The 16165-nt window shown below is 29.5% G+C and overlaps 1 protein-coding gene across 1 annotated transcript; it reads left to right on the forward strand.

Moving 5' to 3' along the window:
- The first annotated feature begins 5489 nt into the window (after nt 1-5489).
- Nucleotides 5490-14154, forward strand: LOC148232062 (phenoloxidase-activating enzyme-like). The gene is made up of 7 exons (XM_088191213.1): nt 5490-5858; nt 6028-6233; nt 6309-6714; nt 11171-11286; nt 11760-12396; nt 13410-13606; nt 13674-14154. The coding sequence occupies exons 1-7, from the start codon at nt 5578-5580 to the stop codon at nt 14078-14080; spliced, it is 2250 nt and encodes a 749-aa protein (XP_088047339.1). The 5' UTR covers nt 5490-5577; the 3' UTR covers nt 14081-14154.
- The last annotated feature ends 2011 nt before the right edge of the window (nt 14155-16165 follow it).

The following is a 16165-nucleotide window of genomic DNA, read 5'->3' on the forward strand; positions in this document are numbered from 1 at the left end:
CAAACAATTAAATTATGACGTACAACTTATCAGTTCAAAAAGTGATGCCAATCTACGTGTTTAATCCTCTACGGTAACTTCCGTTAATTTTGTTCTTCAGTTGTTTAAATTTAATTTATGGATTATATTAGTAGTAATAATGTGTTCAATGTTTAACTCTTGTTAAATGTCTTATTGTTTTAATTATTTTTCAGAAGCAATGATAGAACAATTTAATGAGCTATGTAACTGAATATCCTGAATTTGGCTGTTCCGAAAGAGAAATGATTGCACAGAAGAAAAATTGATAAAAAACCATGACATACATATTTCGGAATTGAAAATAACGCACTCTTAAATATGTTGGCTATCGAATATTCCAGGTATGCAATCACATATTTATAATCATTGTAAAATGTCGTCTATTAGATAATATCCAAGAAACTACACATTTATGAGTTTTCCATTGGCTGATATATTGCGGATGATAGCTCGGAATGAATATTTTCTGTTGCAATAATGGTTTTAATTTATTTTGTTTATATACCTTGGTGTATACAATAACTCACTCACTACCCTAAATATTATCACTATATCAAAATCAAAAAGTCGAGGGCCCATGACTGATATTTTAGGACAAATATAAAATTAATTTAAAAGTTCAATTATAGTGAGCAATAAGATGACTATGCAAAAATTGAACCAAACTTCTTCAGCTAAATAACCGACTGCATCACAATCATTGTCACGCGATTATCGGGAAAGATAGTCTCCCAAATATCAATGGATAAAAAAATAAGTTTTATTACCATTTAAATGGTTTGTTCAGAATTAACTTTCAATCCTCATACATACTAAGTATATATTACATATTAATGTTTAAAACGTACCTAGCTTATTGCAATTGCAATTCGAGTAATCATATTCAGTCAAATCTAACAAATATGTGCAATAAATCAGAAGCAATGATAATTTTTATGTATTGTAAAAGGAAAAACTCACTTGTCGGCCTCGGAGTCCGTCGATTTCATTAGGAAGATTGTTTTATGTTTGTTATCTAGTTTAATCAATGTATTCTTTTAATCCCTACACACATGTATATATTTCATTTTCATAGTTATAACATACCTAGTTAATTTGCAATCCGATTATTTATATTCAGTCAAATCGAACAACGCACATGCCAAAATAATGAAAATTATTGTAGCGTAGCAAAATTATTTACAACTGTTGTCACGTTACTGTCAGCCATCTTGTTTTATATTTGAATGCTTATTATTTATTGGTCGACAACAAAAGAGTTCATTAGCGGAGGCTCGAAAATCATCGTGCCAATTCTATTTTTATTTTTATTTATTATGATCAAATATATTTCCTTTGTTCATATGTATTATTATACACCGTTAATACAAAGAAATACAATTTACACAGTAGAAAATTAAACGGGGAATGTTTCATTTAAAAATATGCTCGTCCGGAAGCGGCTTAGAACAATTATATTATAGAAGATAGATTTATAAATAATTACAATTGCGTACAAAAGATGTCTCATCATAAAATATTATTATATATATTACCATAAAACTTTAAAAAAATACATTATTTTTCTTCAAGTAAAATATTAGTTTATATTATTAATGGAATTATTAAATAATCTATAAAAAGATGTAATCTTGACGTTTAATTATAAGTATTAATATTTAAATTATTGTAAGAAATCTAAATATATATGTATGTTGGTTTTATGAATATATATATTTATTTCTTATGAATTTTACGTACATATTATACATGTACAAAGTACATATTTAACAAAAACCGCAATACCTTCCGCATTCAATAAAGTATAACATAAAACGTTCATATTATATTATCATCGTCCATAAAACGGGAAGTAATGTAAAGCTTCCATGAAGATTACTATCTATCCTCAATGAAGGCTGTACTTTAACACCGTTCAACTTTATAATAATAACGATTTTTATGCAAATCGCTGAACGATTCGAGACCTATACAAAATTGAAAATGAACCTATTTCACTTGCAGATAAATATATTTATAAACAACGTTTGTACGTTACATAGCGTTGCTATAAAACATTACGATAATATTAGACCGCAAGTTTATCAAAACACTATAAAAAAACCGCAATACACATGTAATTAAAACAGGACAAATAATTATACTCAATTTATTATATTTAAATATTTTTATCGGGTTAACGATTCAATGTAAATTTACTATTCTATAATTGTATCTATACAGGAAACCATGTTATTTGCTTTAAATATTTTATATAGTTAATTTAAAATCATTAGCGGGCCAAATCAAAATCAGTTGGTCCAAGTGCCGATTTATTTAACAGGTACATAAACAAAATGTTGGCCATTTTTCAGTACTGCTACAATGGAGGTTTCTTCTGACGATTGTTTAGGATAAGTTGCTACTAGAATTTTTATTAATAATATTTTTTTAATACAAATTTAACCATAATGGCTGGATAGGTTGCCACAGTGCTTCGTGCTGGTCATAATTATACAAACAAGAATTAACATTTAAAAAAACAGTTATGGTGCACACGATTGCCATAGTTCACATACTAATAGCTGCGGCTTATATAATTCTTCATTAAGTTCAAATAATTTTGTCAGAAATTATTTTCATTATTTATAAATTGAAATAAAATATAAACATTTAAATTATACCAAATTAATTTTATTGTCTCACAAATTTTAGAACAAAAATTGCTAAATTTAATAAGCACGGAGATAACTATGTATTATATATACCCATTTGTATTTTTATTATTTCATTCATCGAGTCGTCAGCATTTACGGAAAAATTGAAGCACTAACCTTTAAAGGTTAAAAATCTCACCACCAAATAAATGTTATAGAATTATTTTCAAGAAGTACTATTTTTTTCATATCAAGCATTCTGGTTTGAATTATTATTAATGGTTTCTATAGAGTTTTTTAACGGACAGTGTACAATTAATTGTTTAACGGAATTTAGCGGTTATATGTAGAACGGAAATGATATTTTCCATTATTAAATGTAAAAATATATTCAATAAAAATTAGTTTATTATATATTTATTTATTTTATTTCATTGGTTGTATATTGCTCTATCATGCATTATATTAAATTGCTAAAAAATAATTGCTGTTACGAAAAATATTTAATTTTAAGTCTGCTAAATAAATTTACTATGGTAATATTTTTTGGGCATACTAAGTTGTAGTATTTTCTGCAGAATATATTATTAAAATTAAGCTTTGTGCTGATATAAATATTGAATCATTTGATGCTGTATTATTTTAAAATTAAAATAAATAATCTTGAAACATTTTATGCATAGAACTATATTTTTTATTCTTATATAATATTTATTATATTTAAATATTTTATTCGTGTACTATTAGATATTCGAATAGTAAAAATCTCCACTGACAAAAAATCTCTAATCAATAGCAACAAAATGAGTCTTTTTCAGGAACAAAAATAATTAAAATTTAATTTCGTACTTATTTAAAGTTTATAATATCTAATGCTCTATTATTAATAAAATAATAACCTTGCTGTTGTATGTATAAGCCTGTATTTGTTATTCAAACTATATTGTTGGATTCTTTATACAAATATATTCGAATAGTTGAAAATAACGAATATTTGCAATCTCTATTGAACAGGTCGTTTCTTGTGGTCGTAAAGCATCACTTTTCATTGCACGTTACAATACAATTGATAAATGGATAGTTTCTGTTTCATAGGATTTTACACATTTATAAATATTTTTAATATTTTTATTTATAACACAATAAAAGTTATAAATCATAGGAAAATACAATTTAATGTGAAAAGGAAAAATCCCCTTCTACGATTCAACGTAATCGTTGATAACGATTTCTATTTGTTATAAATTTAAAACCACGATACAATTTTAACCATTTGTGTACAGTATTGTGAACGAATAGTACCTTTTGTTCACAAAATGAAAACAGTGATATTTGTTCTGTTAGTGTCATTCAACGTGTGGTGTGTTGCGTATCGTGATCATCATAAAGACTGGAAGCGAGAAAATATAAAACGTGATAATGAATCCCTTAATCATATCAGAACACATGTAGAAGAACCCGTTCTATTGCCTAAAACAAACAAGAGTTCTGTTTCACTCGACCCGTCTTTCAACCCACTGATTCCAACATGGAGGAGAATTTTAAATGAATTGAATGACAAAAAAAAGAATAATAGCCGAAATATGCACCTACATTAAAATAATGGAAAAATGTTCCATAAAACCAAATGTTACAATGTCATTTTAAATAAAACCAAATAAATAATTTTACCTAAATTGACTTAATCATTTACATGCTCAACTACAATACAGTTTTCTTTTTTCAATACAGTTTTAATTTTTATATATTTCCTTTATAATTTCAAAAACTTAAATATCTAAAAATTAAGAGCTTATTATAAATCCAATTTTTAGTAGGCGTGTAATTTTATGGCAAAAATATTGTTGTCCTGTGTAATTAAAGACATCATAAAACACATTTTTGTAAGCTTAATGTTCATTTTTCAAACAGAAAATTGTGTAGTGATTTATAACATTTATACACTTAAATTTGTTTCTATATCACATAAAGGTTTCTTATAATCGGTTAAACATAATTATTATTTGTAATAATTGAATAAATACACTTCATTATAGGCTATCAAATAAATATAACCTAGGTTCCATCTATAAGAGCTATATTATAAATATATTATTATCCTTAAATTTTATTAATAACGTAACTCATACCCAAAAAGTGTATTGATCGTATTAATAAATTAAATTAGCACCTCTCGTGGAACAAAAGTATATTTACAATAACAATGTCGTTTATTATTCAAAAAACATTAAATTTATAGTTTATATTGTGCAGGTTTAGATCTGGTTTTTTGAAGACAGCGATAATTTCGCCATTATATTCACGTTGCAGTTTTGATATTATAGTTTTTACATTAATTATATGTCTATTATTCTCCACCAGAAAATGAAAGTTCAAAGAAATAATTTCTATAATCAATTTGTTCAGTATATTTTAAATAATATACTAACTAGGATAATTATGATTACGTACAGATTGTATAAAAGATGTAGTTTAAGTTTTTTATTATAAACAATATTAAAAAAATCTCAATTATAAACACATAACAATTGTTTCCTAAAATATTATAGCGAATAGATGCAGGACACTAAAGCAGACAAATGGTGTTTGCATTCCTCTCGAACATTGTCCTGATTTGAAGACAATTTTTCACAAATTATCAAAGTTTAGAAAAAGGATTTTTCTTAAAAATTTCTTATGCAGCGGCAATACGCATAAAAGAAACGTTATATATGTTTGTTGCAAATCACCAGTGCTTAATTTGCAATGCACAACGCCTGATCTTTACGATGGCATTTGCAAAAGTTTTAACGGTTGCCCCAATAGTAAACTATTGCTTGATCAACAGAAGCATAATATAGTTCCAAGCTATATCAGGAACTATCTAATAGGATCACGCTGCAAAAATGATCAAAATTTTAAAATATGCTGTAGTGACAAGATGCCATGCGTTTCGCACATCAAAAAACCGCATATGAACATTTCGAAACTGTTGCCGAAAAATAATTTGTGTGGACAAGATTCTACTACAGATAGAATTGTAGAAGGAGAAAAAGCAAAACTTGGTGAATTTCCGTGGACTATTTTGATAGAATACACCAGCGATAATACAAATAATCCGACAGTTGATTTTGGATGCGGCGGAAGTCTCATATCTAACAGATACGTCCTTACTGCTGCTCATTGTGTGGTTGGAAAGATTCTCAAACAACTAGGTAACCCGTGAGTATAATCTTCTATTCATATTTTATTTAATATTTACTTACTTACCTACTTGTAACACGCACCGTTAATAAATAAATGTAAAAATCAACTATTATAAATATCACATAAATTAAATGTAACTTATAATGTTGTAAATTAATTTTTAATACTTTATTTTAAAATTTAGCATAAGCATTAGACTTGGTGAATATGACACAAGCCATGATGGAAATGATTGCGAATTTATAATACCTAATGGTTTGGATTGCGATGAAGGTATTAAGCAAATACCGATTGAAAAAATTATATCACACCCTTGTTATAATATGACCTCACCTAATAAAATACACGACATTGCGTTGATTCGAATGAAGGAAATCGTCGAGTTTACAGGTTAACATAATACATTACGGTAAACTTACATTATTTACTAATATGAACCAATATTTTTGCAATTATTGTTTTCAGAATTTATTAAACCTGTTTGTCTTCCTAACGAAAATATAAATTTTGACAAGATTAAAATAAGGAAAAATATATTTACGGTCGTCGGATGGGGATCGACGAAAAATAAATCATTTAGTAATATTAAATTATTCGCAGAACTGCCATACTCCAGCTTGGTAAAATGCCAAGGTGCCTACAAAAACAAAACCACGTTGAGCAATCATCAAATATGTGCGGGAGGAAGCAATGGACGAGACTCGTGCAAAGGAGATTCTGGAGGTCCTCTACTCTATATGAATAACTATTATTACGATTTGGTCGGTGTAGTCAGCACCGGGTTGTCTTCTTGTGGCAAAGAGGGTGTTCCGGGTGTTTACACAAAAGTGTGGAGCTACATTGATTGGATAAAAGGAGAAATTGAACCTTAACAATACATTTATATATTAAGTGAATGTGTAAATAAATGATGTAACGAGCAATTAATAAAAAACACTATTTTATATTTAATTATCAATTAATTTGGCTTAATTTAAAAACAAAATAAATTTAAATAATTTAAGACAATGGTAAATATTTTTTCAATTTATAAATATTCTTATTAAGGAATGGTTTTGCCAATATAGGTCTATAAAACTCTTGTCCACTGAAGAAATGGTTTTGCGGGTTTTAACCATCCATGTATAATTTGATACAATTTAGAGCTCACCCTAATGACCATTTGAGAGATCCGTTTCGAAAGTGAGGCCATACACACGATGAAAGAGAGATCTCAATAATTGCGTCAATATTGCACGGATCACCTAATAGCACATCCATCTCGATACACGTTAACAATAATAAGTATCGCCTATCATTATAAGTATATCTGTAATGATCTGCTGATTTATCTCTAGATAAATCAGCAGATCATTACAGAAATTATAGCCGACAATAATACAACTCGACACGCCAGCGAAAACTCTTCGACTTCCAAAAGCACTTACGTGATACGATATCATTTTTAATAATGTGGTAAATCTAGTATGTATTAAAAATAATCTGTAGCTTTTCTGGTGTCTATTTAGCTGACCCTGACGTGATTCAACAAAAATGTTAAAAAAAATGATATAAGAAGTGTTTGAATTAAAGAAATTGACAGTCATCATGGGTGGTTCCGTAATTTTCACGTTTCACATTAAATTTCATTTTTTTGATAGTATATTTTTGCCATATGACTACACTCATCACTCGATTTACGCGATAGATACATTCCAGGAAATATCGCGTAAATCGAGGCATAGAATTAAATTTGTAATGAAATGCTCGAATAGTATTCCCATGTACTTTTTAAAGTTTCTTTAAATTATGAAGTAACCGATCATAATCCAAAAATTAACTCAGACACACTGCATGGGCAGTGGAAGAGGTTCCATATGTAAGTCTGTGCAAGAAGTGGAAGTAAGCCCCCATGGGTTTGTACAGCACCACGCTACACATATGCAACCAAATATGTTAATCAGATATTTTTAAATGTTTACTTATGCAATATAATACTATTTTTTTATCAGTCATCAAGATAATTTCCTAGTACATGCATGCATTAATATATTTATGAAATTTTCCTTATTCATCTGTAAAAATCTAGGTAATTGTAGCCAGCTTCAGAATCATTTTGTTCCTAATTACGTATTTCAGCACACTAGTGCCATATTGTAATTTGTCATGAGTGTGCACACAAAATGTCGCGAATGCGTAATAAAATTCTCAAAAACCACAAAACATAATTATAGATAATCGCTTACAATGTATCCGGAATTGTAATATACATTTCAACGCTGAATTTAAATATTTAACTAGCAAGTAAGATTAAAGTTCATTTTACAATATATTGTTACAATCGACTACAGCGAAAGATTACAATTGGAATTATAATGGACACACTTGTATTAAACGGCTAAAACAGATACATCTATCTATCTACTGCGTAAACTTTTATAAAAGAAGGATAGCATTGTACACACAATTTAAAAAAAAGTTAAAAGTTTAAAAATTCTGATTCAGTAAAAGACATAAAATGTAATTTCTTATTACAAAACCCGATACCTTGGAAATATGAAAATAGTGTTATTCTCTAATGATATTTGAAATTTGGACTTAAAAATTTATTAAAACGGCTTTTAAAAAAATAATTAAATTGATTCAATGACCTGAACGTTCGTTCAGGTCGTTGAATCGCATTAAATACATATGAGAAATTTGATTTCCTATGCTGTACTATCAATCCAAATCCCTATGCTGTACTATCAATCCCTTGCTGCACTATCAATCCAGAAAGTGTATAAAATAAATTCAATTAAAATTAAAATGATAATTATATTAAAAAGCTTGTAGGATTTACAATTTTAAAGGGGAACGTATATAAACTTAGAAACAATATTTTTATTACCTTATAAATAATAATAATAAACTATGTATTATGGTAATCTCTCTTAGTAAATTGATTAGTGTTTTTATAAATCGATATATTATTCTATAGTTTCGGGTATCTGGGTATCTGGACAGTAAATGGATCTCTTAGTGCAGAGTATTATATTCTTGGCGCACCATACCAATTGTCATATTATTTAAGATTATAATCAGATTCGAATTCATTATTTGCATCAAATATTGGCATAATCCATCTTCTTGTAAGTGGACAGATATCATTCCTACTACTATTACTGTCACAGTAATAATATTACGGTTAATATCAAATTCATCGTCACTTCCTTGAACATCCATTATTATATCGTCATTCGTAATTATATGGATAATTTCTAAAAGTAAATCAATATATGTATTTATAAAAAATTAAAACACAGATTACTAATTGCCGCTAAAAATGTCGATACCCAGGTCGATGGTTATCAATCGCTGATTTGTTTAGTGCGAGCGAGATAGCGAGCTCTGCTTGCATCTCGCTCTTTTTTCCGTCATACTAAAATTGTTTTTATTTGATAACAGACACAATATTAAGTAAGAATTATGCACAATTAGAGCATATAATCCCGTTTCATCCCATATCATAAAAATATAGATACCATTTGAAAGAAAAAATCAGTTTAATTGGAATAATTGATAACTGTCAAGTATCACGCGATTCAGTCTAAGCACAGCACGATTCGTCCATGTCCGATGAAAAATTTAAAAATAAACTTACACTCGTAAATTGAAGATTATTGAGTTATTTGCGTAAGTTAAAAATTCAATATTACTGAAATGTGTTTACCACAAGTTTTTTTACCATTAATAAATTGAAATTGGCAAAATTAGCTTGAACACAAAGCCAATAAATGCATTCAAAGTTTTGTCTATGTATGAGTGCAACTCTTGGAATACGATGTCGACACATTGTCGACTTACGAGCACAAAGGGTTAACTACAGACACAGAAAATTACAAAGACATTACCTTGTCCTCGCGGGCCTCGCGCCTTCGGCCGGTTTCACACGTGCCGGATGGATTCACCCGGCACCGGGCCGGCGCCGTTTACAAAGCTTTCACACGTGGCCGGTCTCTGGCCGGTTTCTGGCCGGTTTCTTCCCAACCCGACCTATACCCCGTCAACTGGTGCCAGTAATTTAGGATTAACGGCTTCACATAAGTCCTTCCATACATTTCGCGTTATTTTTTTATTTTTGTATGTATTCTACTAAGATAATTAAAAGAGATTACATTCATATAATTAAAATTTCGAGGTCTATTTCTTCCGCTATTGCCTAAACACGAGGAATATATTTAATAATTTTATTACAAGATACCACAATCACTGTCAACGGCCCGGTTCGTGTTTGAGTTTTACCCCCACCACACTCAACTCGGTACCCGGCGCCGGACAGTTTAGTGAGCGCGGCCAGCGACAACCCGGCAGTCTGCGTCGGGCCGGCGCCGGGTAGATTTGTCCGGCACGTCTGAAATGATAGGTACTAGCCCATACAACACCATCCCCACTACACGGCGCCGGCCCGGTGCCGGGCAAATCCACCCGGCACGTGTGAAACCGGCCATACACTTAATTACACTGATAATTAAAATCAATTGAAATCACTTTATAATGCACTGCTAATTAAAAACATCGAAATGGATATTATTATAAAAAATATGAACGAAAACACTTATTCGAGAAAAATGTAACGAAACAAATGTCTACGCGCGCGTTGACGCATAGCTACTGATTTTTTTTTTTAATATTTCTAGATGCATAAACAAGCTCAAACGAGTTCAAGGTTATGCTTCATGTTATGTTCATATAAACCATAACGATTAAAATGTCGTGCATCTCAGATTACAAAAAAAAATATTTTTTATCAAAGGTTGACAATTTGTCTATTTTTAAAATATGTATCTCTAATTCGAATTATTTTAATGCAATTCGAATTATTTTAATGCACGAAGGTCACCTTTGTAATAATGTTGACCTCCTAAAAGTATAATGTCGATGATTTCAAGTTTATTTATATTAAAAATATCCTTTAAAGCTAATTTATATGTGCCAAATTTACAAAATGTTCAAATGACGTTCTTCCGTTGAAAATAGTGAAAAAAAATTATATTTTCATCACATATTGATAATATGTGAATGTATATTGCTATATCTTGAAGAAACTTGAAAAAAAATCATAACATAATACATATTTTTGATAATGAAATCCCATTTGTCAGAGGACACCACCGTGGCGTATACGGTGGGTAACGTGTTAATATAGTATGTGCAATAAAAATGTAATCATTATTATTTTTATTTTACTATGAAATTTTATAGTTTACATATAAAAACGATATGTAAAATTATTTGTTTACTTTCATTAAAATGGAGATAACTCTTTTATATTAAACACGATAAAATAGCGTGCCGACGTAAATTAATTTCATATCACACAGTAGAGCAAAAGACTTCCTTGCGGTAGCATGTACATACACTAGCATGTGCAATATGAAGTTAATATTTATCAATTTAATCATTGCCACTGCGGTTTTGGCTCGTAAGTAAATAAATATATACATACGTTGTAAATTACTATGGTCTACAAAATTATGTTTTTTGCTGATTACATGAAATTAAGACGTCGATTTAAAAAACTCAAATTGGATTCTCTACTAAGAAAATATTTTTTTATAGTCAGATAAAAATAAATATAATTTTTCCTTATTTATTAGATATATTGTGAACACGTCATAATTATAAAATAAATATCAGCAATTCTCGAGCTTGAAAATTTGTCTTGAAGAACATTTTATTATCAGACCAATCAAATCATTAAATCTGAAAAAAATAAAAAACACGAGCTTTGAAACTAGATAACGAACGCCTCAGTTTTTTCAGCGACAGAACTCGGGGACTCTCCGTACTTTACAAAAAATATATTCACAATTCGTAGCTGAATTAACTATACAATACACGACATTTTGTTAATTCTAAAATTAATAATAACATGTATTTACATCAATGTTGTAGAGAATAGTTGCAAGACACCAAAACAGATAAACGGTGCGTGTATTCCGCTCGAAAATTGTCCTGAATTAAAGACAATTTTTGACAACAAAGCGAGGAGTCTTCAAGAGCTCCGTTTTTTGAGAAATTCTGCATGCCGTAGTAGCACATATGTAAGAAACGTTCAATATGTGTGCTGCGAATCACCAGCAAATAATTTTCAATGTACAACGCCTGACCTGTACAATGGCACTTGTAAAGGGTTTAATAATTGCCCTAGTGCAAAACTCTTGATGGGTTCTAACAAGAAAGTTCCGAGCTATATCACGGACTATTTTAAAGAATCTATCTGCCAAAGCAGTGAAAAATACAGCATCTGTTGTAGCGACAGAGCACCGTGCGTGTCACACATCAAAACACCGCATCAAAACATTATGAAATTACTACCGGAAAAAGATGCCTGTGGACATGATTCTACCACAGATAGAATTGTAGGAGGCACAGAAGCAGGAATGGGAGAATTTCCGTGGGCCATCTTGATTGAATATAAAAAAAATGATACAATTCATTTGGGATGCGGTGGAAGTCTCATATCTAACAGATACGTCCTCACTGCTGCGCATTGTGTGGTTGGAAATATTCTCAGATCACTAGGCAATCCGTGAGTATTATATTTCAAATTATTTTTTTATAAACTGCAAAAAAATAAATACCTAGTTACCTACTTGTAAAATTCAACGTTATTAACTAAACTTAGAAATTGATCGTCGACCTTTTTTGAATATTTTGAAAAAAATAGTCGTTTTTCAAAACTTGCTTTACAAAATAATTATATTTAAATAAAAATTATAGTAAAGTATACATGTATATATTAAAAATTGATTTATATTTCATGATGAATTTCTTTACTGCTGAGTTTTGGATAATAAATTAAAATACTAATATAAAGTTTTAATCGCTATATTGTATGTTATTTTACGTCGATTTAAACAAATCTTTGTGGCAAATACAAATAAAAATAGTGTTAATAAAACTCACTGTCTTAATTTATTTATAAATATAATATAAAAATAACAACAGAAATAATTATGCTTAAAGAAGCTCAGGGAACGTTTTATGCGATTTCTTTGAGCATACATACTTTTTTCAAGTTAGTGTGTGAACTGTGGTAGTCGTGGCTCCGATGAGTATTTCGTACCACGGGAATCCAATGTGGGTATTCTTTTTTTACTCTTCATTAACGACATTGAGTCATCATTACCGATGCTTGAGAACGCTCCTCTTGCATAAACCATCCAGCTTCTCAACTATCTTACCAAACACAATAATGTTTTCGGCGATAGGTATGTGGAGCTGTAAAATTAATATTTTATGTTTCTTAAAAAAGACGAAGTACTGTCAAGCATTGAAAATAATAAAATATATAATGATTTTACCATAATTATAAATTATAGGATGTATAGAAGTGTCTAAAATTTTTTTACCAACATAACGTATATTTAAATACTCGAATTTTTGCTTAAAAATAAATTAGACATTCACATAGAATGTTGTCTGACACATTTCTGACTTTCTTGTGGTGTATGTATATAAATGTATAATTTACTATAAAAACTTCTAGTGCTATAAATTACTATTCTAAATTAATTCTGAAAATTTTATTTTGCATTATAGCATAAATATTAGACTCGGTGAACACGATACAAACAATCCTGGATCGGACTGCGTGTGGTTAAACCCTTCTGAAAAGGATTGCGATGAAGGTACCAAGACAATACCGGTAGAAAAAGTCATACCACATCCATGTTATGAAAATAATAAATTGCACGACATTGCATTGATTCGAATGGTGAACAGTGTCGAATTTACAGGTTACTATAATATATTATGCTTTATTTTATATTATTTACTAATGTGTAAAAATATTTATGTTTTCAGATTTCATATCACCTGTTTGTTTACCCGACAAAGATATAACGTTAAGTCTTAAATCTAACAATTTACATATATTCACAGTCGTAGGATGGGGAACGACAGAAAAAGCTAAATCTAGTAACGTTAAACTATTCGCTGAACTGCCGTTCTCTGATTTAGTAAAATGCCAACGTGCCTACAGAACAGCAACCAAACTTATCAATAACCAATTATGTGCGGGAGGAGTCAAAGGATACGACTCTTGCAGAGGAGATTCCGGAGGACCTCTGCTGTCTAGAAATAGTGATCAATATGATTTGGTCGGTGTAGTCAGCTTCGGGCCAACTCCTTGTGGGAAAGATGGTATTCCGGGTGTATACACAAAAGTGTGGGCATACATTGATTGGATAAAAGGAGAAATTGAACCTTAACAATGCGTTTATATTATATTAAGTGAATGTCTAGCGAAATAATTCAATAAATAAAATACACTTTTTAGTATGAATATTTATTTTAGTTAATTCCTTTACAATTTCGCAACGCTCAATGCTCACGAAGTATAAATAGAAATTAAAAATTTTCACGCATAAATATTTTAATGGTAAATTTTAATATAATTTGTAAAATATGAAAGCTACGGATACTATTAGAATAGTTACAATAGCAAATAAATTATAGTCGAATATTCAGTTGAAATACTTAAAATTATTTAACCTTTTGTAAAATTATATTTTTTCCTTAAAAATACATTAGGAATCAACCTAAGGGTTAAAAAAAAATAACTCAAAATATATAAAAATCTCGAATCCCAGAAAATCTCTACAATTGAGCATACTCAAAACCCCTGTTCGGCGTTTTAAAAACTTTCTTCAGTCTTAATTAGTGAAATAAATCAAATTTAACTCGCGAAAGTGAATCACTCCAAATACAATTTTATAAGGCAGTAATCTTTTCAATAAAAATATCTATAACAATATTCCTAGCAAACGTTGGCAAGCATTTTATTTTTTTAAATATATGTAGATGTAATATAAAAAAAACAATTAATTAAATTTTATAACCTACGGTTATCTGTTTGTTTTATATGAATCAGAAATTCCCATATATTCAATAATAATTATAAACGACTTTGTTTACTTGGCTCAACATCAAGTAGATAATTATTCTTAAGATAATAAGACCGTGTTTCCCAAATTGGTTCAAAAGTCATCGCACGTCACTTTAATGGTGAACGGACTATTGCTTACGAGGCAGCTGATTTCACAAATATTGGTCACAGAAAGAATTTGTTACAAATAGATCGCTCACAAGGCGATTACGAATATTGCTCACACGAAACATCAACCAAGCGGTTTAAGGAAATGTAAGCTTTTTGAGGAATGATATTTATTTCAATACACTTTCATTGCGTACAATTTTTTGAGACATTCATAAGGGGCTGAAAAATTTTGCAGTTTTTAAATACATAAAAAATATTTATTTAATATATTGTATCAAGTTGTTGAAAATATTTTGGATGTGTATTTTCATTTCTTTGACGTCTTTCCCGCTTTTTTCAGGAAGGGGGGCCAATCCAAAAATTGAAAAAACACCACATTCCTTGTTTTTTAATATTTGAATTTTATTAAGATTCATAGCATTTCTCAATTAGATTTGTACGGATATTTTTGAAAGGTTTACAACCATTGTCTTTTTATAACGCTGCATAAATAAAGGTGGGTTAATACCTAATATTCATACTTCTTGAAAGATTATAATAAGGGTCTGGGAATGACGAAAAATTATTTACAAATTTTAATACCTATTTTTGCATAAGTAATAAAAGAAGACATTCAGACACTAAAACTTTCCGAAGGTGTTCGTGGCAGATGTTTGAAAAAATACATACTTTTTAGAAAGATCGAAAGTATTGTAATTGTAAACCGTTGGAGTTATCTTTGCTTTGGTGATCTAAGAATCAGCTCCGATAAGAAAAAAATACAAACATTGATATCATTAATTAAATATTTGCAAATCCAGAATCTTTCACCAATCAAAAAAAATATGACTTATTTAGTTATTCTTCAAAACCAGAAATAAATAAATTTCTCATAAAAATTTTGTTACATTTTTATGCTGTTCGTGGCATAGGAAAAGCTGCTTTAATTTTATTTCAAATGATATTTGAATATAATATTCTTTAGTAAAATACTTGACAAGAAGTGAGTTCCGGCACCTTTTTGTTTAAAAAAACCCCTGCCTGTAACATATGTTACATAACATATATGAGGTATTTCCATTTCATTCTTTCACATACTAGCGCATTTCAGAAAGTGTTTGCTAGTTAGCACTTAAACTAAATCCTACAGTTTGTGCATTCACAAACAAGTATGTTCATGAATGAACTCCAGTGAACACTTGGATTGGAACATATATAGTATGCTACAGTGAATATGTATTTTTTAATGAAATTATATGTCCACTATTAGAAATATAATTTCACTTACTAACTTGCACTTTGACTTGCGAAAACGTAT

The sequence above is a fragment of the Plectrocnemia conspersa genome, unplaced genomic scaffold (assembly GCF_051122295.1).
Source record: "Plectrocnemia conspersa isolate PC_06_02 unplaced genomic scaffold, ASM5112229v1 ptg000009l, whole genome shotgun sequence".
Classification (NCBI taxonomy): Eukaryota; Metazoa; Arthropoda; class Insecta; order Trichoptera; family Polycentropodidae; genus Plectrocnemia; species Plectrocnemia conspersa.